This window comes from Brachyistius frenatus, unplaced genomic scaffold (assembly GCF_029030835.1).
Source record: "Brachyistius frenatus isolate BFR_SWC_R1_liver_20210118 unplaced genomic scaffold, ASM2903083v1 Contig_324, whole genome shotgun sequence".
NCBI classification, from domain to species: Eukaryota; Metazoa; Chordata; class Actinopteri; family Embiotocidae; genus Brachyistius; species Brachyistius frenatus.
In genome coordinates this window covers 208,405-232,500 of record NW_027210923.1, presented here as the reverse complement: position 1 = coordinate 232,500, position 24,096 = coordinate 208,405, and the positions used below count along the sequence as shown (strand labels likewise).

At 43.3% G+C, this 24,096-nt stretch overlaps 1 protein-coding gene across 9 annotated transcripts in view; it reads right to left on the bottom strand.

The window, feature by feature from the left end:
• Window positions 1–24,096, bottom strand: part of LOC138635717 (microtubule-associated protein 4) — a 114,390-nt gene that overhangs the window by 84,616 nt on the left and 5,678 nt on the right. For 8 of the 9 annotated variants that reach the window (XM_069723326.1, XM_069723332.1, XM_069723327.1 and 5 more), the window contains exons 2-3: window positions 5,059–5,247; window positions 845–901 (exon numbers count right to left, since the gene is read on the bottom strand). In XM_069723326.1, the coding sequence (XP_069579427.1) occupies window positions 845–901; window positions 5,059–5,245 (244 nt within the window). In that variant the 5' untranslated portion in view covers window positions 5,246–5,247. The remainder of the gene's footprint in view (window positions 1–844; window positions 902–5,058; window positions 5,248–24,096) is intronic. The other variant, XM_069723328.1, reaches the window with a different exon arrangement.

Sequence of the window (24,096 nt, the reverse complement as noted above, 5' to 3'; positions counted from 1 at the left end):
CAATAAGTACTCCTCTCTGAAGCTGCATCTCTGCTCTGCAGCGAATTATTTCCAATCTGAGAAAACACCACAGCAGTTTATTCAGCCTTCCTACTCTCTTTACCAAAAGGATAGAAGCTGATAATCAGAGCAATAATCTGACGAACTGTTGATGTCAGTTAAGATTCACTTTTGGGGAATTGATTAAGCAAATAGAATAATTTCACATCTGATTAAGAATGAAGTCTTTACTCATCAGCTCTCTTTTCTTTTCCACCGAGCGGAGGAAAGGCATCTGACAGCGAGGTCACACATTTAATCAAACCTTTACGCCGACGGATTTTCATACTTCCTCGTACACTCGGTTTTACTGGTAAAAAAAACCAACTACTGTGCAGGACTTCATTTTACTAAAAGCAACTCTGTTCTGAGAGTTCATGTAATCACAGCATCAAATGAAGACTATACCAATGTGGCTAAAGTGGCCATTAAATGCTCGCTGACATGTCTGAGTGAAGATCGTGTTCAGAGCTGTGAAGAGACACGTCGCTGTTCACTGTTGTCTCCAATCTGAACAGAGGAAGACACCTGACAGCTCACATCCTGCTCTGAGAGGTCGATAATGATAAAATAAGAAAGTATACACACACACACACACACTCAGAGAAAATCAATGTGAGGTGAAGAACAAGCAGGAAGTAAGCAAGGTCAAAAGAAAAGAAAAGAAAAGAAAAGAAAAGAAAAGAAAAGAAAAGAAAAGAAAAGAAAAGAAAAGAAAAGAAAAGGCCGTGATTGGAGGATGAAGACGACCAGGCGGTCTGAATAAACTGAACGAAGCAAGAGGGAATTATGGGATATGTCTTACCAGGTTTCTGCACCCCATGAGCTTCCTGCTCTCCATTCTCCAATGCAGTACCCGCGTCTGCACATACACACACACACACACACACACGCACAAAAACAACAACACATTACTCTCCGTGTGAGAGCTGATGGACGACAGAGAAAATCAAAGCGTTTTGACAGACAGAGTCTGGAATCAAATGGAAACCATTGACCCCGACTGTTCAGGCCTTTTAAAGGCCACCTCCATATGTTTGTTGTGCGCTCCATGTGTGTTGTTTTGTGCCGGTCTGTGTGTGTGTGTGTGTGTGTGTGTGTGTGTGTGTGTGTGTGTGTGTGTGTGTGTGTGTGTGTGTGTGTGTGTGTGTGTGTGTGTGTGTGTGTGTGTGTGTGTGTGGAAGAGGCTGAGGGAGGTGATGCTGGGGGGCATCACTGCACTTTATTTATCAGACATACACACGAGTATAAAACACACAAACAACACACAGCTGGGCAACAAAACCCCGACCCACATGCTCAGGAACACACATGCACACACACAGCGTTGGGTAGAAGATGCGTGTACCAAAGTAAGTTTACCTGAGTTCATAGTGAAGTCACAGCTGACTGACGCTGGAGCCGATACCAATGTTAATGAGTCTAAAATATAGGCTGTCTGAGTGTTGTTAAGATATGTGATGGAGGCAGGATATTTTACAGATTAATGGAAAACTTGAACCTCACAGGGAATTTAATAATTATAAATTAATATAAATTTAGAAAAAATAAGAAAAAAAAAGACCACAGGATTTCCAAATTACTTATCACGTGTTTTTTTCTGCATTCACTTCTTCACAACAAAACAGTTTTCATACCAGCCAACAGATTCACAGCTACCGGTATGTGATGTCGACACATACAATCAGAATCATTTTTTTCAGCACAAACTCAAACTGAAACAGTTTAAATCAAGAAAACCAGAGTAGAATAATAAGTAGCTGTAAAAACATTAGAAATGATTTCCAGAAATTAAAAGTAATTCTGACAATGACTTTAAAAGATATTTTCAATATGTTTGGCGGTCTAGATAGTTTGGGGAAATAAATGGATTCTCTATAATCGTGACATTGTGTTGCTTATTTGTCTTACAAACAAGATTTTATGATTATGTGAGACACTGTTTTATATGAAGAACGCACTCAGTGCTGCTTAAACCGTTTCATCCAATCTGATGTCATCATCACGGCCAGCAGAGTGAATCTACTGAGCAAGAAAAACCTCAATCACTGCTCATTTGATAGTAAACTTAACTTTTCCAGTGATCTGATTGGTCAGTAGTTGGGCATTTGACTTATCCTACTCAGACGAGCAGCATTGGTTGCTATGGTGATCTTGACCTTGAAACAGCTTTGTGATACCAGAAAAAGTTTAGCATACAGATGGCTGTTAGCTCGCTAATGTGTTGCTCTGTGATACAGAAACATTATTTCTGTTATAAAACTGCAGCCAGAAAAAACAAAGTCAATACATGCAACAGTAACACACCTTACACACATGTTCACACGTTAACAGACACACAGCATGCAAGCACAGGCATGCAAAGGGTAAAACCATATACAAGAAAACAAACAAACAAACAACGAACAATGCATGATTAATTTGTGTCCACAAACACTAACGAAACAAACACCACAGATCAGCCACACTTCATCCATGAGAGCTCGTTTCATGTGCATCAGGGCTCCAAAACAGCAGGTACAAGAGTACAAAAACAACAACAACAACAACACCAACAACAACCCCCCTCCCCACTCTCCTGCTGACAGAGGACAATAAGTCGCGGACTGCCTCGCCCTGCTGTTTGGCACTCGGCGTGTCAGCATGTCTGCGTTTGTCCAAATGCACAGAGCGTGCCACGGCGGATCACCGGCAGCACCGCCGGGCCGTCCTGCAGCCGGCTGTCAGCCAGCAGAACCCACTCAGTCTGGCTGTCTGACCGCAGCGTCTGGGGAACCACAGCAGGCCCGACAGCTGAGTCAACCCCGGTTAGCTGTCGCCTCCTGTTAGCTGCTGTTTATCTGATCTGTCCACGGTTTATTTCTACTCGTGTTTTTGTTTGTGGACCTCAGACACATTTCATTGCTGTGTGCAAGATAAACCGACACAGCAGCTGAAGAAAAGATGTCGTATCCTCTGTCGTCCTGCAGAGGTCAAAACGAGCAACAGGTGATACGACCATCGAGCACCGACTGAGGACGAGCTGTTGAACTCTTATTCAGAAGGACTCAGTCGGCCGGTCTCAGCGCGAGCTGACTGGTTAAATGAACGGAGGTCTACGACCAGCAGGATCAAACGACTGTAAATGATTCTCTGTGGAGGATGAACAGACCAACAGTATTCTGCAAAAACAAAATTACAAACTTTACTTTTGAAAGAATATTTAATTCAGAACAGAAAGATCTACTATTACAAGTTTGCCTCCAAAAATAAATATGAAATATCACGAAACATTATTTTGGCCTCACTCCACAATGACAAGTTCACAGAAACCAATCTGAATACATCGAACACAGCTGATGGCAGGAAGGCATCGAGGTGGGCGGGGCTTCAGCTCGGTCACGGACACCTCCTCGATTAGACAGCAGCATTAACACGGATCATCACTAGATAGATCTATAGATATAAATGTGGAGACCTTCAAGCCACACCTCAACCACGCAGCATCTTCACCGTAGCAGGTGGAGCGTTTGAACGGCGACTGCTCAGACAGGAAACACGTCACGTGTGTCGTCCCGGCGTTTCAGAGCAGTGACCGCTGCTCGGTTATCTTCAGGCTAACCGTCGGCCCCGCGGCTGAATGACACCCCGGCAGATCCAAAATGGCAGCCACTGTCGAGCAGTGCCCGATACTATCAGTCATTTAGGAGCAGCTGCAGTTCACGTTACATAAGACAGATTCACTTGTGGTTCAGCACAGACTCAATTAAATACTACGAAATAAAAATATATATTGTAATGTAAGATAGGCTCATGGTTTCATGGAATAAAGTTTTACTTTTCCACTTTTTTTGAAGTTGCACGAAGCAATATTCTTTAATGAACGTTGTTTTGGATGTGTAATATGAACATGTAGTGATGCACCCACAGTCCCTTCAGCTCCATGGAGAGTGCATCATGCTGTTGGAGTTACCATCTTTTAATAGTTTCTTAATTTTCATTAATCTCTGTCCAGCCACATAAACTGAACACACACAGTCTTAACAAGGAGGCAAAAATACACAAATATGACTCAAAATAAATGTGAATGTTGCTCTGCAGGAAGTGTTTACTTGTTCTGCTGCAGCCAAAAATCTAGTAACGCAGCTTTAAGTTTACTTTGAACTATAAAAATGTATTTTAAGCTTTGTTTTTAGTGTAACACTTTGTATGTTATTTTTTCCAACTTCCCAATGAAAACTGGCTTTTTGGGCCGAACCACAGACTGGATATAAAAGAGTTTGTAGCTTCAGGTCTGTAAAATGGTTCTGATCCAGAAGTGTCTTCAGATGCAATACCAGCGAGTGCCACTAGAGGTCGGCTCCAAAAAGACGTCACTGATGGCTGCTGATTGGCCTGAACTGACACTTTAAATTCAGACTTTATATATTTATATTTTATATGATTTTTTTTTCATACGAGTGATCAATGGGACAGATTTTATGATTCTATATGAATCTATTTTGAACTAAAACCAAGTAAACGGGTAGAATTGGATGGAAGTTTCTGACACGGAGAAGAAAAAAGAATCTCCGGAGGCTCAAAACTTCAACAACGCTTGTCGTGCATTGAACAAATTGAATGTTAGATTAACGCCAACATGAAAGTTCTTCATATTCTACGAGTGTTTGTGGAGTTTTGACCTCAAACAGGTCGAGAGTAAAGAACCTATTCTTTCACTGCCACTTCACCTGTCGTCTCCACTTCCTCCATCGGCCCTGTGTGTCTCCTCACCTTTCACACCTCGTCTCAGGGTCAACAGAAGAGACGGGACAGACGTGACCCTCAATAAACTGTTCTTTCTCTTTCTGGGGACCAAAATGTCAGCATCAGAGCTTCAGACCAGCCGTCTCACTGCATCTCATCAGTGTGTGTGTGTGTGTGTGTGTGTGTGTGTGTGTGTGTGTGTGTGTGTGTGTGTGTGTGTGTGTGTGTGTGTGTGTGTGTGTGGTCATGATGAATAACATACACACTACATTACCCACGCTGCATCACTCTCACCTGCCCTGGTGTCGTCGTTGTCCAGCAGGGGGATGAAGTCCGTCTTTCCCACCGTCTCCCCGACCTGATCGTCGAAGGTCTCCGCCTCCAGCTGAGCCACGAAGTCCCGCTCCACCAGGCTCTCCGGGCCCGACTGGGGAACGCTGTCCGTCAGCGCGTCGCTCAGACTCAGGTCTAACTCCGCCATGGCTGCAAACAGACGCAGAGGACACACGATGAGGATGATGATGTCCAAATGTCAGAATCATGCAGGTGTTCATCAAGCATGGAGAAAAAAATCTGAGCAGCTTCTCGTGCTTCACAGCTAATGTTCACACAGATCATTTTCATTGTGAAGCAGCAGCATCAATGACCACTGTTGAATGTTGGAGATTAAGATCCAGGTGCATCCTGGGAATTCTCAGGACGGATGGATATATATCAATCGTTCGTGGGAGGGAGAGAGGGAGGGGGGAGAGAGAGAGAGAGAGACAGACAGACAGACAGACAGACAGACATATAGATAGATATACTTTATTGACCTCACAAGGGGAAATCGCTGCCAGCTCAATGAAATGCTGTGAACTGTTGTGGCAGGTCAACATGTCACAGATTCTGACAGCAGAATACTTTATTCCACCTTGAAAACAGAAGTTCTTTGAAATCCCTGGAAGAGAGAAAGAGCCAGGGAGGTAATAATCGGAGGCATTAATCACTAGTCCCTTCTGCATGGTAGTAATCGACTGTCAATAACATACAACTGACAAATGGTTTCATGAAACTTCGCATGTGTTCAGATAAATAAACCCGCAGAAACTTTTAACCGCCACGAACGGCCTGTTTACTGATTCCTGGCTGCCAGTTCAGTTTAAAGCTATCAGATGGCGTGTTTACCAGGAAAACTGGAGAAACGGATACAGACCGAAGCTGGATTACAAAAATGAAGAGAAAAGAGAGATGAACAAGAGAGAAGGAGGAGTGGAAATGGAGAGATGGAAACAGGAAGTGAGGCAAAAGCACTTCATCCAAGACTCAATACAATACAATTTATTACATCCTTACGTCCAGGAAGTCTTAAATCTGAATATAAATAAATAAAGACCAGAGGCCCTGAATCCAAAGAGCCTGACCTCTGACCTCTGACCTCCTCGGAGGGCATCGAGACAAAAAAAAGGCTTCTCTAATAACTGATTACCTAAATGTCGTACCGATGTCTACCACAGGGAGGCGGTGTTTCAGCTGGGATTACTTTGAATGAAAGAACGGACACACACACAGATACAGTCCCCAGCTGACCAATGGCCAGCTGGGGAATCTGCAGAGTCATGTTGTGTCATCCACTATAAAGCCAGATTATGTTCGGTGCCAGCAGCAGCAGCGTTTCTCTGCCGCTCAGACTCGCTCTGCGTTTTTCCGTCTCATCTCCATCTTCTGTTTCTGTTACCTTCATCTAACATGTCATCAAACAGCAGGTCAGAGTTCAGGGTGTGAGAGTAAAGACAGGATCCTCTCTACCTGGCTGCCGTGCGACCACACATGAACATCAGTGGATCACAGCTGCAGACCAAAGTGAACGCATATTAAAAATATGAAATCAAAACAGAAGAGCAGCAGACCAGTCAAACCGAGGCGGTCGTAGCAAAAACACGACTCTGCAGCTCCACCTGCTGGATCATCTGTTCACCTGCGACACGCACCACAGGTTCATCTTCACGGCCAACAGTTCTTTTGATGAAGTTAATGTGTCCTGGAGCTGTTTGCTACAGAAACACAACAAACTACTCCAAAGAAATATCTTCAGTGATCAGACGGATCTGTACGGTGGCCCTCAGGGTCAAACGCAAAAACATTTTCACAAACTGTGTTTTTCTGATATGTTTTTGCATTTGACCTTCAGGGCCGCCGTAGATTTGGGCTCTAGCAGTCTAATCTGCTGTACATGGTTTCCCATCCACCCAATATGGTAACACAAATACACAATCATAGAAAGGACAAATCTTAATGCTGCAGCACAAAATGTGCTTCAACACATCAGTCAGAGATCCACCCAGTCCGAAAACTGAACCTACGATCACAACAAAGGCTACAAACACGACGTGTGAGGAACAATATGTGGTTTCAGAAGCAGGAATGTAAACCGTTGCTCATTGCTGTGTATCAGCAGCAGACAACGAGCCCTCGCTGCAGAGACCAGGGTGTGTCACAGGAAGACTGCTGCCTCCACCACAAAGCCATGCTGGTCACAAACACTGCCCCACTTTCCATATTTAACCCCACATCATGTGTGAGTGTTCGGTGCGCAGCACGTCATCGGTGCCAGCTGCACAGTTAGCCGGCCGCTCCGCTCCTCGCCGGGACTGTGATTTATCTTTAGGATGAGCGTTGTACGAGTCTTTAACTGCTTCTATTTCTGCAGCTGGTGCCCACGTGACCGCAGCAGCAGAACCTTTTCATTAGCCTGGGTCCTTCACTGGGACGGATTTGGAGCCGCCTGCGGGGTTTTTTGGACCCCAGCGAGGTGCCGTACTTGCAGCTGAGCTCCTGTTCTGCACCTCCTGCTGCTCCCGGTGTTGGTGTGGCCACTCGGAAATAATCTGGATTCAACAAAGGAAGGAAATCCACAGAAAGGGCAGCGTCTATTGTGTTGTCTGCTGACAAATATGTGTGGATTACTCATGAACGTGTGTGTGTGTGTGTGTGTGTGTGTGTGTGTGTGTGTGTGTGTGTGTGTGTTGACATGTGTCCTCCAGCTGCCAAAAAAGCAGAGGTGAAGGTTAAGCTCCTTCTTAATCTGCTTCCACACACCACTGTTGTATGTAAACAATAATGCACCATGACACACACACACACACAACACACACACACACACACACACACACACACACACACACACACACACACACACACACACACACACACACACACACACACACACACACACACACACACACACACACACACACACACACACACACACGGAGGAGGATGAAGCAGCAAAAGAAAGTAACCTGACAGATTGGAGGTCAGGAAAGACCCGGAGAGACCCGGACGGAGCTGGACGGACCCGGAGAGACCCGGACAGACCCGGATGGACTCCAGCATCTATGAGTCTCTACAGGATAACACCGGTGTGGACAATGGATGGATAGAGTATGAGGATTATGATTTCAATTTAATTTTCTTTACATCTGTATTTGTTGCATGATTATATAAAACAACTATCACAAATCCATCATGTTTCTACATATAAACGACAGTATAGCATCTTGTTTATGTCCCATTCATCTTTTTCTACAGTAAAACCACCTTGTTTCCTTAGAATAAAACCACCAACGTAGCTCTACATTTATTAGAATATTACATGAAATGTCTTCAGTGACAGAAGACAGAAGTGTCAATTTTACAGATGCAGAGCAAAGATGAGTGAACGAGCGACCAGGAGAAGATCTGAAAATCCACAAGCGACTGAAGGAGACACGAGTAGAGGAGTGAGTGATGGATGAGGATTTCCATCAGCTGTCGTGGTTCACAGATGTCATGAGTTACATAACATGGGACTTCTAATCCAAAAAAATAATAATCACCCTGTTCCTTTAAAATATGACAACAGGATGTAATGTCATGTTGGATTAATCCCCCGGGGGTCCGGGGCCTCGGAGCCTGGTCAGCATCTCACCGACACTTCAGCAGAGTGGATCCTTCCTGCAGCCAGCAGGTCCCGCCTGCTTCCTGCTGCCGTCGCCTTTCATTAGAGAAATAACCTCTTTTTATGACGAGAGACTCAGTGACCTGATCTGATCCTTCTTGTTAAACAATAACAGTCTGGAAGGTGCTGGGTTAATGATAAGATGTTGATTCTTTGTGAATCATTAACCATCATGTCTCAGGTCAGATCTGAAAACTCAAAAGGAAACTGTTTGATTCCCGCACCAGAGACATGCAAGTTGCCAGTGGATCTAGACTGCTTTAAACTGAGTCCCTGAGCAAGGCACTGCAGCCACGACCGCGCCGGGCGACTACAATTATCTCAGAGAAGACAAATGGCTCTTCTAGTGGTGTAACACGGCTAAAGAAATAAAAAGCTGCTTCCCTGAATGACTGAGTGGGAGGGTTTGCGGTTGGAGTGCAGGTGGAGCTGTTCACTGTCCAAGGACGACATGGCTGTAAAACTCCCGCAGGGCGGTTTAACAGCTCGACGCTCACACTATGCGGCCCGATGATTATGTGAAGTCACGTGGACGGAGCATCTGGTGAAGTAGATGAAGTCACACACTGGACCATGGAGGAGTCCACAGAAGAGAAGATGATACCGAGCTGCAAGCAACAACTGTATACGACTGAAATATAAAATGTTTAATCAGGTAAATGTCCAAAAACTTTTAATGCAAAAATGCCAAAACTTTTTCTCACAGTTTCAAAAATATGAATATTTAGTGAATTTTTTTTTTTAACGATAAATAAAAAATCAAGCTAACACGGAAAAGTCCAAAACTGCAGTTCCTCAAATGACCACTTGAGGCAGGCTCTAGAGGAAGTCAATCCCTTGTCACCCTCATGTTACAAAGCACGGCTTCACAGCAGAAATAAACACGTGAACAGCCTGGTACAAAAACGGGTTTTGGTCTCGAGACCTCATTTCCTCATTCAGGATAAATGTGAGGACGGAGGAGAGATTTTTATATTCTGTTCATTACCACAGACTGACAGAGACTCCAGAGCTTCATTCAGCCACCTCAGCTCCACCTAAACACCATGTCTTTGTCCATTTCTGGATGAGTCCTCGTAAGACCGAATCACTCACTGCTACCTGCAGCCAGAGTTTCAACACCTTCACCTGCAGGGGGCGTCATGGAGGCTACACCCACTTTCTATTTACAGTCTATTGTTTCAGTCAGACAAGACCTGCTCTAAAGTTTCACCATTTGTGATGGACGTTTCACTGCTTTCTGACATTATATACAATATTATTTTAAATATATCTGTTTGGTTGTTATAATATTACGACACTATTATTAATACCACTTTATTCAGACGGAAGATACATTTTATAAGAGCTGGATTCACTGGTTTCATTTGTGTCTGAAGCAGCGGCGATTTGGACCAATCAGCATCCTGGATGCAACTGTGGGCGTGGTTTGATAACCTTGAGAAACAGATGATCTGATTGGTTCACGACTGATAAACAGACAGACGGTTGATCCAATCACCTGCCAAGAAGTTTAAAAAAAAACACCCGCACTTTTCCAAACAGTGTGCAAAGGCTGACTTCTCAGATGATTCTGTGACACAAACATCTGCGACGTCATTTTAAAATGATAACGTCTCTGAGCAGGATGATTCAGAACTGAACGAGGAAGTCAGGACGACAAAAACAAGATCCAAAGAGCAATAAACCGGAATTACCCTTTAACAAAGTCTGCTGTTCAAAGCAATGATCACCCTGCTGAAGTCTGGACAGCTCAAACTAAGCACAGGCTAATGTATTCCAGTCACTACCTGTAGGCTCCTGCAGGGGGCGATACTGTGTTCCTACAGCAGACAGGAGAATGCATGAAATGATCTGTAACACACACATTACTAATTCTTTTGAAAAGAAAGTGTGAAGGATTAAATCAGAGAAAAACCTGAATATGCAGCAGACCGATGTCTTTTAGAATGAGTTTTAAATATCATCTTTCACTGCTTATTATGAGATATGAAAAAAAAAGCCAAACAAAGCTCTCCATGTAGACAAAAGTGCACAGATGGCCTGAGTGTGGTGAAACATGAGGAGAGAGCCGAGACGTTGCCACACCTCTGATGTCACTTTCTAAGTGAGGTGGGACACTTCCTCTACGTGCTCAGTTTACCATGCCCGTGTGTGTGTGTGTGTGTGTGTGTGTGTGTGTGTGTGTGTGTGTGTGTGTGTGTGTGTGTGTGTGTGTGTGTGTGTGTGTGTGTGTGTGTGTGTGTGTGTGTGTGTGTGTGTGTGTGTGTGTGTGTGTGTGTGTGTGTACGACAGACAGAGAGCTGGCTTGTGCTGCTGCTTGAATGAGTTTTGGGCTCGGTGCTTGTTGCTTTTCCTCCAAATGTTCACTTTGCAGCTGATTGATGTTTGTGAAACCGCTGATTAATAATCATCATCATCATATTTACTAACAACTGCATAATCTGGATTAATATTCATCATTATGCAAGAGATTAGTGTCCACTTGATAATTCCTCCCCAGCCCTGTGAACAGTCCCTTCATTAATGTACTTCCTGTTTGTATCTGAACTCATATCTTTAAACTATAGTTCTTCTATTTTCTTTTTCCCTGCAGCAACACATCTTTTTGTGTCATCTGATATACAGAGACAGCTGACTTTTAGCGCGCACACACACACACACACACACACACACACACACACACACACACACACACACACACACACACACACACACACACACACACACACACACACACACACACAGATGGATTAAATTACAAACAGGAGCTTTTTAAAACTTGGATGAACTCAGTCTGACCCCACAGAGTATTTACAACTTTTTCTTTGACATTAACAAAATATTGTTTGTATTAAACATTAAAAGAAACAATCTGAAGTCTTTATTTATTGTAGTGCATTGAATCAAATGCACAACTTAAGAATCAAATGAAACTAAACTGCAGTATAAAGTGCAGTTTTAAATGTATAGTTGCCACCGTGCAACACAAGACTACTGTATGTCTAAGACATCATTTACTGTATATAAATACAGCAGAAAGTACTTGGATACTTTACTTAAAGGTGATACATAAATCCTGTAAAATGCTGAGTCATCAGAGAAATAACACAGACGGTATTCAGCGACAGTGTTGTTTGTGATGTCACAAATTCAGTCCAACCTCTTTTCCCAAAGAAAACACAGAGTGGTTGTTCTGTCGTGGAGCTACAAGACCAAAGAAACCCTGTTGGTCTAAATGTGCACCACTCAGAAAGTCAGCCAATCAGAAGAGGGAGTCATTGATATAAATGTGACACAGACACAAAAGACAACTTTTAGATGTAAAACTAAACTGAGATGGTTTTTGATGCTTAAAACCACCAAAATATCTTCTTATGAATATTATGGATGAGACAAGTACTCGGCTGAAACGAGTATCCGGTACGAATAATGTACTTTTAGCGAGTATCATCCGAGTAGATGATACTCAGATGAGTATACTTCGAGGGAAAGAGCTTCACACACAGCAGGACGATCCTTCTGTCAGTTGACATGAAAGCAGAAACAAGTCGGGAGGCGACAGACTCTGAAATCTGATACCTGTTCACAGCCTGTGAATCACTGCAGGGGAATCCTCCATCCTGCCGTATCATAAAGAACGACTTAGCAGGCATTCCTGAGCAAACTGCAGGAGTTATGAGACCACGCACACTAAGTACACAATAAATGTCAGAGCAGGGAGGAGAACCAACGCTGTCAAAAAAAAATAATTAAATAAAGCTTTTTAATGTGGTTAATGGTGAGATATGGAGACGTTCTCTGGTGATATAAATGTACGTTTTGTTTTTAGTTTTAGTCGGAGGTGTCCCAGTGACCAGCTGCTGTCACACTAATCTGACAGAGATGCTATCGCTCACATTCCTCACAGGCCAGTCAGGCTGTTTCACCAAAGTCAAACAACCACAGCACTTTGTCAGGACACACACACACACACACACACACACACACACACACACACACACACACACACACACACACACACACACACACACACACACGCACACAGAGAAAACATAATGCCCTCTTCAGATGGAGAAACTACTGGTGTAAAAAATAAATCTGTCTCTGCTGCAGCCCGACTGGCACGGCTTGATCTGCAGATATTTAATTGAAATCATCGGTGTCCCAGTGAAGTGCGATCACACCTCAGTCTTTGGCACATTCACAGCTTGTATTTACAAAATAAAAGAAACTGGAACTGTCTTGAAGGAAGAGAAGAGCGTTTCTTAATATTGTGTAATACTGCAGGTACGAGTGTGATTTACTGGGTGGATGTTAACGTTTCTAATTCATTAAGTTTCATATCATAGTTATATGCTAAATAATATGCTTCATAGACAAGAGTTTTACTTTGAAACGTAATATTTATATAAAGTAAATGTTCAGATGTCACTATAAGTTATCACATTCAATGAGACTACACCTTTAATTATGGATTGTTGTAGAAACGTGTTCTCAGACACACCCAAGCTCTCTCTCACACACACACACACACACACACACACACACACACACACACACACACACACACACACACACACACACACACACACACACACACACACACACACAGATAACATCTGACACCTCTGCGCATCTTACAGTCACCAAGGAAACATTCACACTTCTCTCATTTCACTTTTCAACTCTCCGGGTAAATAACATACACCACAAACTCACGTCATCACAGTCAGTGTGCCCCCCCCTCCCACACACACACACACACACACACACACACACACACACACACACACACACACACACACACACACACACACACACACACACACACACACACACACACACACACACACACACACACACACACACACACACACACACACACACCGTTGTTTATGTAAGAAGCTGGCAGTATGTCTGCCATCAGGCTCTGCAACTACGACGAGTCCTGATGACGGAGACACAGAAAGACAGAAACGGTCCCACAGGACTCCAGTTAGTAATTCAATACAGGGAGTGGCCGACAGCCCGGGGGAGTACATGTAGTGTGTGTGTGTGTGTGTGTGTGTGTGTGTGTGTGTGTGTGTGTGTGTGTGTGTGTGTGTGTGTGTGTGTCAGAGAGACAGACAGGCTGTGAGCTGTAATTAGTCTCAGGAGGTGTACAGGTCCACCTCTGTGATGCTTCATTACTTACAGTGATGGGTCCTGGAGACGTGTGTGTGTGTGTGTGTGTGTGTGTATTACAGATGTTACAGGGACATTAGTCTGGTTACAGAATCATAATGTTGGGATGAGTCAAAGACCAAGTCCCCATAATGTCCATGATTCCATCCCATGACAGGGAGGGTTATGTTACATCTCCAGGAAGTGAGTGTAGTGAATGTGATGTCCTCTGAAGTGATGTAAACACAACTGTGTGTGTCGCTGCATGCAAGAATATCTGCAGACAGGTGTAGTTGCAGGACTAACAAACTACTGTCCCTTCTCTGTTACAGGATCTCAAGTATTTTACTTTCATTTTGGATGCATGACACTAAATCTGATTTCAGTGCCTGAGTCCTCAGAAACATTTTGCTCCACATATTGATTTCCAATATCCAGCAACCTGCATGCATTTACAGAATCACACCGTATTCCTGATTAGTGGAACAGTATCCTGCACTAAATATCAGACAATATGCAGACGACACGATAAAATATGGTCACACATGCAATCAAACATCTGTCAAGTGCAAATAAACATTTCATCGGTCGCACTGTTCTGCCTGAACCTCAGCAGATCCACCGATACACTGTTCATAAATCTGCCTTTAAACAAATATAAACACATTTTCTGACCTCCCATGAGCGCAGCATTATTTAAGTGAATCTCCAGTTCAGAGTTTTACTGCAGGAAGTCCGTCTGTGGAGAACGGGACACAGAGAGAGAGAGAGCTGAGGACGAGTCTGAAGCCGTGACGGGACGAGACGAGCGTGAAACACACGTGTTGATAACTGGAAGATAGAGACTGAAGGTTTATCAGCAGTTGTGTTAAAGATCAGGACTTTTAGAGCCCACGAGTGTTGAAGCTGCAGTGTGCAGACCAACGGCTCTACGGCCGGCGCTGTGCAAACCAGCAGGGAGGGAGCAGCGGTGTGGCTGCTGTCAGGGTGGAGGTGGAGGTGGAGGTGTTAGCACTGAATGTAACTGTACGTGGACATGAAGTCAAACATCACGCAGTCCTTTCATGCTTATGCAGCGAACCAGAGTTCCTACATTTTTCTGATTCTGGTGACAGAAATGAGCTGCAGTTATTTCCAAGGAGCAGTGAAGGTGTTGACCAGCTGACACTGTTTGAACACACAATCATTCATATGTGCTCCAGACACTTACAGGAGGCTGTGGCTCAGACGGTAGAGTGGGTTGAACACTAATCAGAAGGTTGGTGGTTCGATCCCCAGCTCCTCCTGTCCACATGCCTAAGTGTCCTTGAGCAAGACACCAAACCCTAAGTTGTTCCTGATGGTGAACCATCGGTGTGTGAATGCTCTCCTGATGGTGTACCATCGGTGTGTGAACGTTCTCCTGATGGTGAACCATCGGTGTGTGAACGTTCTCCTGATGGAGTACCATCAGTGTGAACGTTCTCCTGATGGTGTACCATCGGTGTGTGAATGTTCTCCTGATGGTGTACCATCGGTGTGTGAATGTTCTCCTGATGGTGAACCATCGGTGTGTGAATGTTCTCCTGATGGAGTACCATCAGTGTGAATGTTCTCCTGATGGTGAACCATCGGTGTGTGAATGTTCTCCTGATGGAGTACCATCGGTGTGTGAATGTTCTCCTGATGGAGTACCATCAGTGTGAATGTTCTCCTGATGGCAGCACCTTGCATGGTGATCTGTCTCATTAGTGGGTGAATGGATGAATGGAAAACCATGTTAAAGAGCTTTGAGACCAAAAGGTGATAAAACTATACAAGTACAGAACATTTACATTACACGTGTTTGGGAACTGACAAAACAGGTCAGCTTGAAATGTATAATTAAGGAAGTGAATAATTTGGGGTGTCCAAAGAATATGTGCTGCTGCACTTACATGAAAAAGTTCAACTGCAGAAAGTTGGTGTAAAGCCCGGAGTAACATTAAAATTGAATGACAATTAAGAGATGAAATTAACACAGAGGTCCAGGATGGGACAACAACACCATGCAGAGCCTTCAGTACTCATGGGAAACCTGTTGCTGCTCATTTAGACATACATAAAATCCCTAAAATAAATCCTGACTGTTCCCATTTGGTCTGAAAAGCTCCAGCTGGAAGAAGTGTGTTGGAGAGAGAAGCTCACACAGTAACAGGATAAAGGTCAAACAGCGTGTTATCTGTAAGGTCACCGTTCATAAAGTCCCTCTGAGGACATATTGGGTGTCTCCTATTTAAACACTGGGAGAAAAAATGGTGTAAAATCAGCTGTGTGGCATTCGTCTACACTAACAGGTCGTTAACAGTGACAGCAGGGTACGTTATTGCTTTGCAGCTCCTCACCTACGACACAGCGCTGTCTGTGTGTGTGTGTGTGGTGTGTGTGGTGTGGTGTGTAGTGTGTGTGTGTGTGTGTGTGTGTGTGTGTTGTCATGAATACTAAGAGGGGGGAAGATAAATAATGCAGAGGCGGTGGGAGTCTGTGACGGGTTTCCTGTGTAACTGGAAGGAGCAGTGACAGTTTCTGCTGAGAGAAGTGACGTAGAACCATTACGGCCTCCAACAGCAGGGGAGGGTAGGGGAGAGGAGGGAGGGGCTGAGGATGAGAATAACTGAGCAAAGAAAAGTGATAAACGGGGATGAATGGATGCACATTTCCAACAGAAGTAGTGTTTAATGGTTGCTGGGAACTATTGGAGCCCTTCAGATGCCGTCACCTGTGATGGTTCATGTCACAGCTTCACCTGGCAGAGTTCCACACGAGACCTTTTTGACAGCTGTCGTCGTCTTTGCATGTTTCTGCTGGTAGTAACGTGTCCGTCTTCTTCAGTAACACATTACTACCATGCACCGGTAAAAACAGGGAAGTAATATCTTTTTAAGACAAGATATTGGTGGCATAAAATATTAGACTGTTTGAAATTGCTGACACATCCCGACTACCTGAGTTGGCCTCAAGTATTTTTGTGCAACAAGTTTTAAAAGCCAAATTAAGGCTTATTAGTGTCTGTTGTTACATGTGAGTCAAGTTTAGAATGAACTTTGTGATTAAATCTGATTTTACAGCAGGTCTGTGGTCGGTCGGTCTTGTGGTTGGTTGGTTGGTTGATGAGTTAATTGGTTGGTTGGTTGGTTGGTTAGTTGACTAGTTCATTAGTTGGTTGGTTAGTTGATTAGTTAATTGGTTGGTTGGTTAGTTGATTAGTTAATTGGTTGGTTGATTAGTTAATTGGTTGGTTAATTAGTTGATTAGTTAGTTAATTGGTTGATTAGTTAATTGGTTGGTTGGTCACCGTCACTGGTTTCATGCTATTTTGCTGATCATGGTAATGTACCAAGAAATGTTGCAATCAGAAGATGCTAAAATAATCATGAATAAAAATTATTCAAGATTCCTAATATTAGAAAATAATCATGCCTTATAAGAGAGGATCGATGAACACTAATTTCCTGTCTGTAAAGTATTTATTTCCTGTTTTTAGTGCAATCTGTTCAATATTTATTTATTATTCACATTGGAGCTGTCGCATACATTTGTATTTTAGTGCAGGTTTATTTTGTGAAGGAACTATATCAATTCATATTTTACTGTTTGTTCTGTCAACAGTCTCCATAAACTGAAGTGAATGCATGCAGACACTCATCTGACACTGAGAGGGCAGAAACACAGAAATGACTAAAGACAGACGTATAAGAAGAAAAGAGAGAGAGCTATTACAGAAAAGAGATGACTGAGTTTAAATAACACTGACATCACAGTAATGTTGCAGATGTTACAGATGTTCCAGACTTACACCGACATGTATCTACACGTCTGATCTCAGGATCTGCTCCAAACAGCCAAGTCTTTGATGTCGGGCTACTCACACAGCTAATGTTAATATGTGCTCTGTGTGTGTGTGTGTGTGTGTGTGTGTGTGTGTGCGTGTGCGTGCGTGTCCTACTGCTCACATCCACACAACTGCCTTCATGGAGCTCTCACAGTTTGAGGGCCAAGTGGAAGGGCTAGTGTTTGGTGTGTGTGTGTGTGTGTGTGTGTGTGTGTGTGTGTGTGTGTGTGTGTGTGTGTGTGTGTGTGTGTGTGTGTGTGTGTGTGTGTGTGTGTGTGTGTGTGTGTGTGTGTCCTCAACCCTTAATATAATTACACAGGAAGCTCAGGACATGTTTTTATTTTAATTGAGCACTTACTGCAGCCCATTAAAGTGAATTTTAAGAGAGAGAGACAGACAGACAGACAGGGAAGGAGGGAGGGAGACAGACAGACAGGTGTCCCCACCCTGCAGCATGTCTTCCTGCCTCTCTCCCTCCTTTTAGAAAGCTCACACAACAGCAGCGACTGAAAGAGTTCCCTGTATGCACCTCCTCCCCCATCCATCCACACACACACACACACACACACACACACACACACACACACACACACACACACACACACACACACACACACACACACACACACCATTTCTTTGCCCTATTGTTACAATGCAATGCCTTACACTTCGCAAAGGAATGCTAAGCAGCGCGGACACACACACACACACACACACACACACACACACACACACACACACACACACACACACACACACACACACACACACACACACACACACACACACACAGGTCAAACTCTAATCCCAGAACAAACACTGTCACACAGGTGGTGGACACGCACTCATCCTCGGACATGTCGCAGTGTGTTCAGCAGCGTGTTCAGCAGCGTGTTCAGCAGCGTGTTCAGCAGCGTGTTCAGTAGCGTGTTCAGCAGCGTGTTCAGTAGCGTGTTCAGCAGCGTGTTCAGTAGCGTGTTCAGCAGCGTGTTCAGCAGCGTGTTCAGCAGCGTGTTCAGTAGCGTGTTCAGCAGCGTGTTCAGCAGCGTGTTCAGCAGCGTGTTCAGCAGCGTGTTCAGTAGCGTGTTCAGCTGTTCAGTAGCGTGTTCAGCAGCGTGTTCAGTAGCGTGTTCAGCAGCGTGTTCAGCAGCGTGTTCAGCAGCGTGTTCAGTAGAACATGACTGAGTAGAGATGTGGAGTAAATCAGACTGTGAAGTTTCACATCTTTATTTAACATCTTTGTTCTCTGTAATCTCTGTGAGCTTTTGTTTGTTGATTGACAGGATGTCAGCAAATGGATCTGAATGAAGACATGACGTCCACTCCCGTCTGTCTCCACGTCTCCACTAACGGTGACCCCTCATAGATTCACCTCTTCTGCCGAGTCATGATATTCAGCCTCCAAATGTGCAGAGCTTCGTGGGTTTGAGCCTGCAGGGTTTTTCTAAAGAACTACGATGCCTATAAACACAATGTTGAGAGAGACTCTGTTCCCAAGCTGTGTTTATTCATTTAGCCTTCTTACAAATGTCCTCGAGTTGTTCTCTTTTACCGTAAACACTCAGTTCCTTTGGGGAATCTTGTGAACGCACAAATAAATGTTTTACCAATACAAGTTTTACCAATTTCAACAATATTTGCAGGAACTTGCAATTTTGCAAAATTTCTCTGCAGTTGAGTTTCTGCTGAAGGAATCAGCACAAAGTAAACCTTCGCAAATTAACCGCATCATCGACAAAAATATCTCCTCGTACAGTCGTACAGTCAGCCCGGCTCTTCAAGCGCTCCTCTCAGCATCACAGCAAACTGCATGCTGGAGAACCAAGCAGGAAGTGACGGGGTTTGTGGGAAATGTGGGAATTAGGATGGAGGAGATGCAATGATACACAAAGGACTGGTGTTCATACAGCCTCACACATCTCACTTTGGTTTTGTGCAACCACAGTGTGTTGAATCAATATCATTTAAAAAGTATTATCTAAAAAAAATAAAAAGCATCACTTGCTTTTGTAGAAAAAACTAAATCACAAAAGTTTGCAAAATGCATGATAATTTTTGAGAAAATCAACAATAAAAAAACCTCTGCAAAATCCTGAAGGGACAAAATACTGAGGTCTTTTATAATTCACGAGGAAGAGGCGATAAGATTCAATCCTGACACCAAAACATACGTTTTGAAAGTTTGCTTACACATATATGTCGATTTAATTTCAAATGATGAAATGAGGGTTCCTGAGTGCAGATAGATTTACAGGAGTATAAAATAACGTGCAGAAAGTGCCAGGCTCTAAATACCTTGTGAAACTGGAAGTGTGTCTGAGGGCAGTGACGCGTCACTTCCTGTTTCTGTCACACTTCTTTTTTTAAAACTAAAACATTCAAAACAACATGTTTTTATTTGAGGAGGTAAAAGGCGAAGAGGAACTGGACGAGAGCCCGACAGCATGTCGGCTGAGTCACACCGAGATGAGGCGCGTCTGATAGTACGGTTTACAAAATCATGTTTATCATTTATAATGTGGTAAAAAGAACAATATTGTGATAATATACTGACAGTATGACATCATTCTAAAGTGAACTTCTGCTCAGCAGCAGCACATGTATGACAGAATCTGAATTTCACTGAGTCACTGTTGTTGTTGTTTACAAACTAAAGAACAGAAATCATTTTTGTTTAGATTTTACTGAATAAATGACGTTCATACTCGCATATAAACCAGCAACACAACATTTTTGTCCAAATGTTGTCATGTCATCAGGACTGTTATGTCAGAAATACCCTGAAACATTGTCATATTTTTGAGCGCCTATTTATTCAGCAGCAGCAACATTTCTTTCTCTCGTGGTTTCAGATACGATCTTCATCTTGACCAGCGGAGGAAGACGAGGCCGGACATTCAGGAAGAAACAGGAAAACTAAACGAGAAGCGACACCTTCCTCTCTTCTCATTCGGTCCAGTTTCTGTTTTCTCATATTTGTGTGCAGTTTAACTCCACGTCTGCAGAGCTTCGTCTCAGTTGATGTTTCTCATTGAAACATTCTGTCAGTCAAACTTCTTCTACGTTGTATTTTGTCCCTTTGACATATTGGACAGTCATGTCCATGAAGCTGTGAATAGGTGGACAACGGGAATATTGGTCACTTTTATAGTAGGAACTCACCAGTTTTGTTATTTTTCATTTTGGATTGATTACATAAGAGTCCTAACTACATGTTTATATATCAGGTTCCCTCAAAGGACACATTTAAGCATCATGTCTTCAATGAAATGTTCCAAACTGCTCGTTTCAGAAAGAGTAAATATCCACCCACACCACCTGTCCATCCACCCACACCACCTGTCCATCCACCCACACCACCTGTCCATCCACCCACACCACCTCCCCATCCACCCACACCACCTCCCCATCCACCCACACCACCTGTCCATCCCTCTGAGGGACACGCGGCGGCTGTATAATTGGCAGCAGTAAAGCCCGGTTGCTGACACACTGGTCCAGCTGCTACCGTTGTGAGGGAGGATTACAGCGACCGGCTCACCATTCTTCCCCTCCGCTCTCCATCCCTCCATCACTTCATTCATTCAATCCACCGCTGTCACGCAATCCCCCCCCCACCCCCACACGTACTGCATCCATTTGTCTGGCAGCCTGTCAGATGTGCAGCTCTGTAGGTTCACTACATGATGGATGGATGATGGAAGTCCAGCTCCAGGAACTGAGTTCTTGATTTAAAAAGACAAACTGTTGAAGTAATCTGTGCTAAATTTGTATATTATACACACAGTGTAAAGGGTGTAGCACCGGGTCACGCAGTTGACTGCGCTGCTTTATTAGGGATTACAGAAGTCTACATGAATGCTGATAAATGATTTCTTGATATTTGCTGTATGTTCAAAGCCACATGAGATGTCACAATACATGTATTAGAACAGATTGGGATCAAAACAAAATGTAAAGACAGTATATTAGTTTCCACACTAACATACTATCTAGTACGCCAGAAAAAGATTTAGTATGTCCCAATACCTAGTATGTTAAAAGTACCAGGATGTCCGACGACATCCGCTCGTATTTCACAGTCTGCAGACCAGCGTGATACTCTGGATGTTCTGACCCACAATCTTCTGCAGCGGAAGATACGCCACATCGATTGAGCCGCCGAGACAGTAGGTGGCGCTAAAGCTCCGCCCAGAAGAAGAATTTAAAGGAAGCGTACTCGAACCAAATTGCATCTTTTTTTTTTTTTTTTAACTTCAAATGTTGCGTGACTAAATGGGTCAAAGTTCAAGGCCCATTTTTACACCATGCAACAGGACACAGTTTGTGAGGGTTGCTGCAGGATGTGGACTTTCCTTCCTTATCCCGGTTCATTTGCTATTTTTCTCCATTACAGCAGCTTTAATTAGCCTCCGAACATTTTAACTGACACTTGTTCTTCTAACTCAGCTCTCCTTCTGCTTTTAGCAACTTTCTCCTGAATCCCAGATGTTTACCAGCTGTTCACATCTGATAGTTACTTTAGCTGAGCAGTTAGTGATGCATCTTTCTCTTCTGTTTATTCATTCCTCCTTTTGTGATAATAGTAATAAAAGTCGTGTATTTTACATGATGGAGACGAGGATTCAGGATTCGTGGAAGAAACATGAGGAACGCAAAACATTAAACTATACTGAAATGATAATATCTCAATTTACATCTCGTTTGAAATTATATTGATATATATGAAATAGTCAATATCTCGCCAAGCAGTATCATCTTATTGTTTGATAAAGGAACACAATAAAAAGCACTTTATATTTGAAGCTTTGCTCCATGTCGCTTCGTATTTATTACCAAACAAAGTTCCATTTAGCTGCTATTTGTTTATGTACAGTAAGTCTACAATACATTTACAGCATAAACAGTTCATTTCATTAAATTAATGGGTTAATTATGGCAAAAATGGTGTTAACTGATTAAATATTTGAGTCATTTAAATAGTAAAATGAGAAATCAGAGTTGTGTGGCTCCTGCAGGATGAGCTGTGATATCTGATGGTCGGACAGAACACAAGTCACCGGTCATAAGGAAGGACTGAACCATTCATTGATTTATCGATAGATAAACTGCTGCATCCCAACAGTCAGCCCTCTGCATGTAGGAGCTGTATACTGATGAATGAGTGTTTCTTCTCTGCAGCAGCACAACCTGATGGAAACGTGTTTTTGGATTTGATACAGATTCATTTGGCTGCGACTTCCTTCAAAATGATTCTCAACGAGAACAGACCAGATTAAAACACGTCTGATGGTCCGACGGCGAGCAGAAGAACCTCCGACTGGATCAGAAGCAAACGACCCGACAGCTCGCTCGTCTGCCAACACACCGAGCCGGACGCTCTGCGGACACCAACGCATCTGTTAGCGACAGACTGATGCTCCGAGTCGCAGCCGGTCCGGTTCAGAGAATTAAAAGAGGCGTGACTCTCCCATCATCGCTGAGTCAGCAGCTCTTACAGCCACATTGATTTTACAGTAAACAGCATGAATCAGTGAGGGATCGATGCTGATGGAGACAATTACCGGCCGTCCGAGCACCGATCAACTCCCATCAGAGGTGTGTGTGTGTGTGTGTGTGTGTGTGTGTGTGTGTTAAAGATATTTATCGTCACTACCAGGAATGAGATGTTGTTGTTTTTCCTTCTTTTCAGAGCTGACATCCTGCACAGAACTTTATCAATAGTTTAACGTTATGATCCGATCCTCCCCGAACACCGAAACATGTTTCTGAACCATAAATTAGTCGTTTACATTATTTTACAGATAAAAACACAAAACTATTTGTAGGCTTATTTGATTTCTAAGCCAATTAATTTTCATCAGTCGGCTGATTTGATCACAGACATATTGGATTATTGTGAATAAATGATCATAATACAGAAGAGGATATGTGGAGTCATTTATAAATTACATTATTCTTTGTAGAGTTTAATGTAAGAGTGCACCGATATCATTTTGGACAATAAAGTGTCTCATCAAACTGCCTTTGATCAACACATTTCAGTCAATTCATCTAAAATGGGGTTTCTTATTCATTTTATTTTGGCATCAGCCTCGATAATCCAGGAGTGTTCGCTCTATAATATATTTTGATTTTGGACCTTTAATTGGATCAGATGAGCAATCAGAAGATATCCACCCGAGTTTCAGAGAATCACAGCTGACACCTTTCACTACTTTCTGACGTTTTATAGACTGAACGTCTGTCTATCCACAGCTGGCTGATCAATAAGAGGAATTCCTCCTGAACTGGTCCATGCAGGCCGAGAAGAAGCTTGTTCATGTGTTTGGTTTGT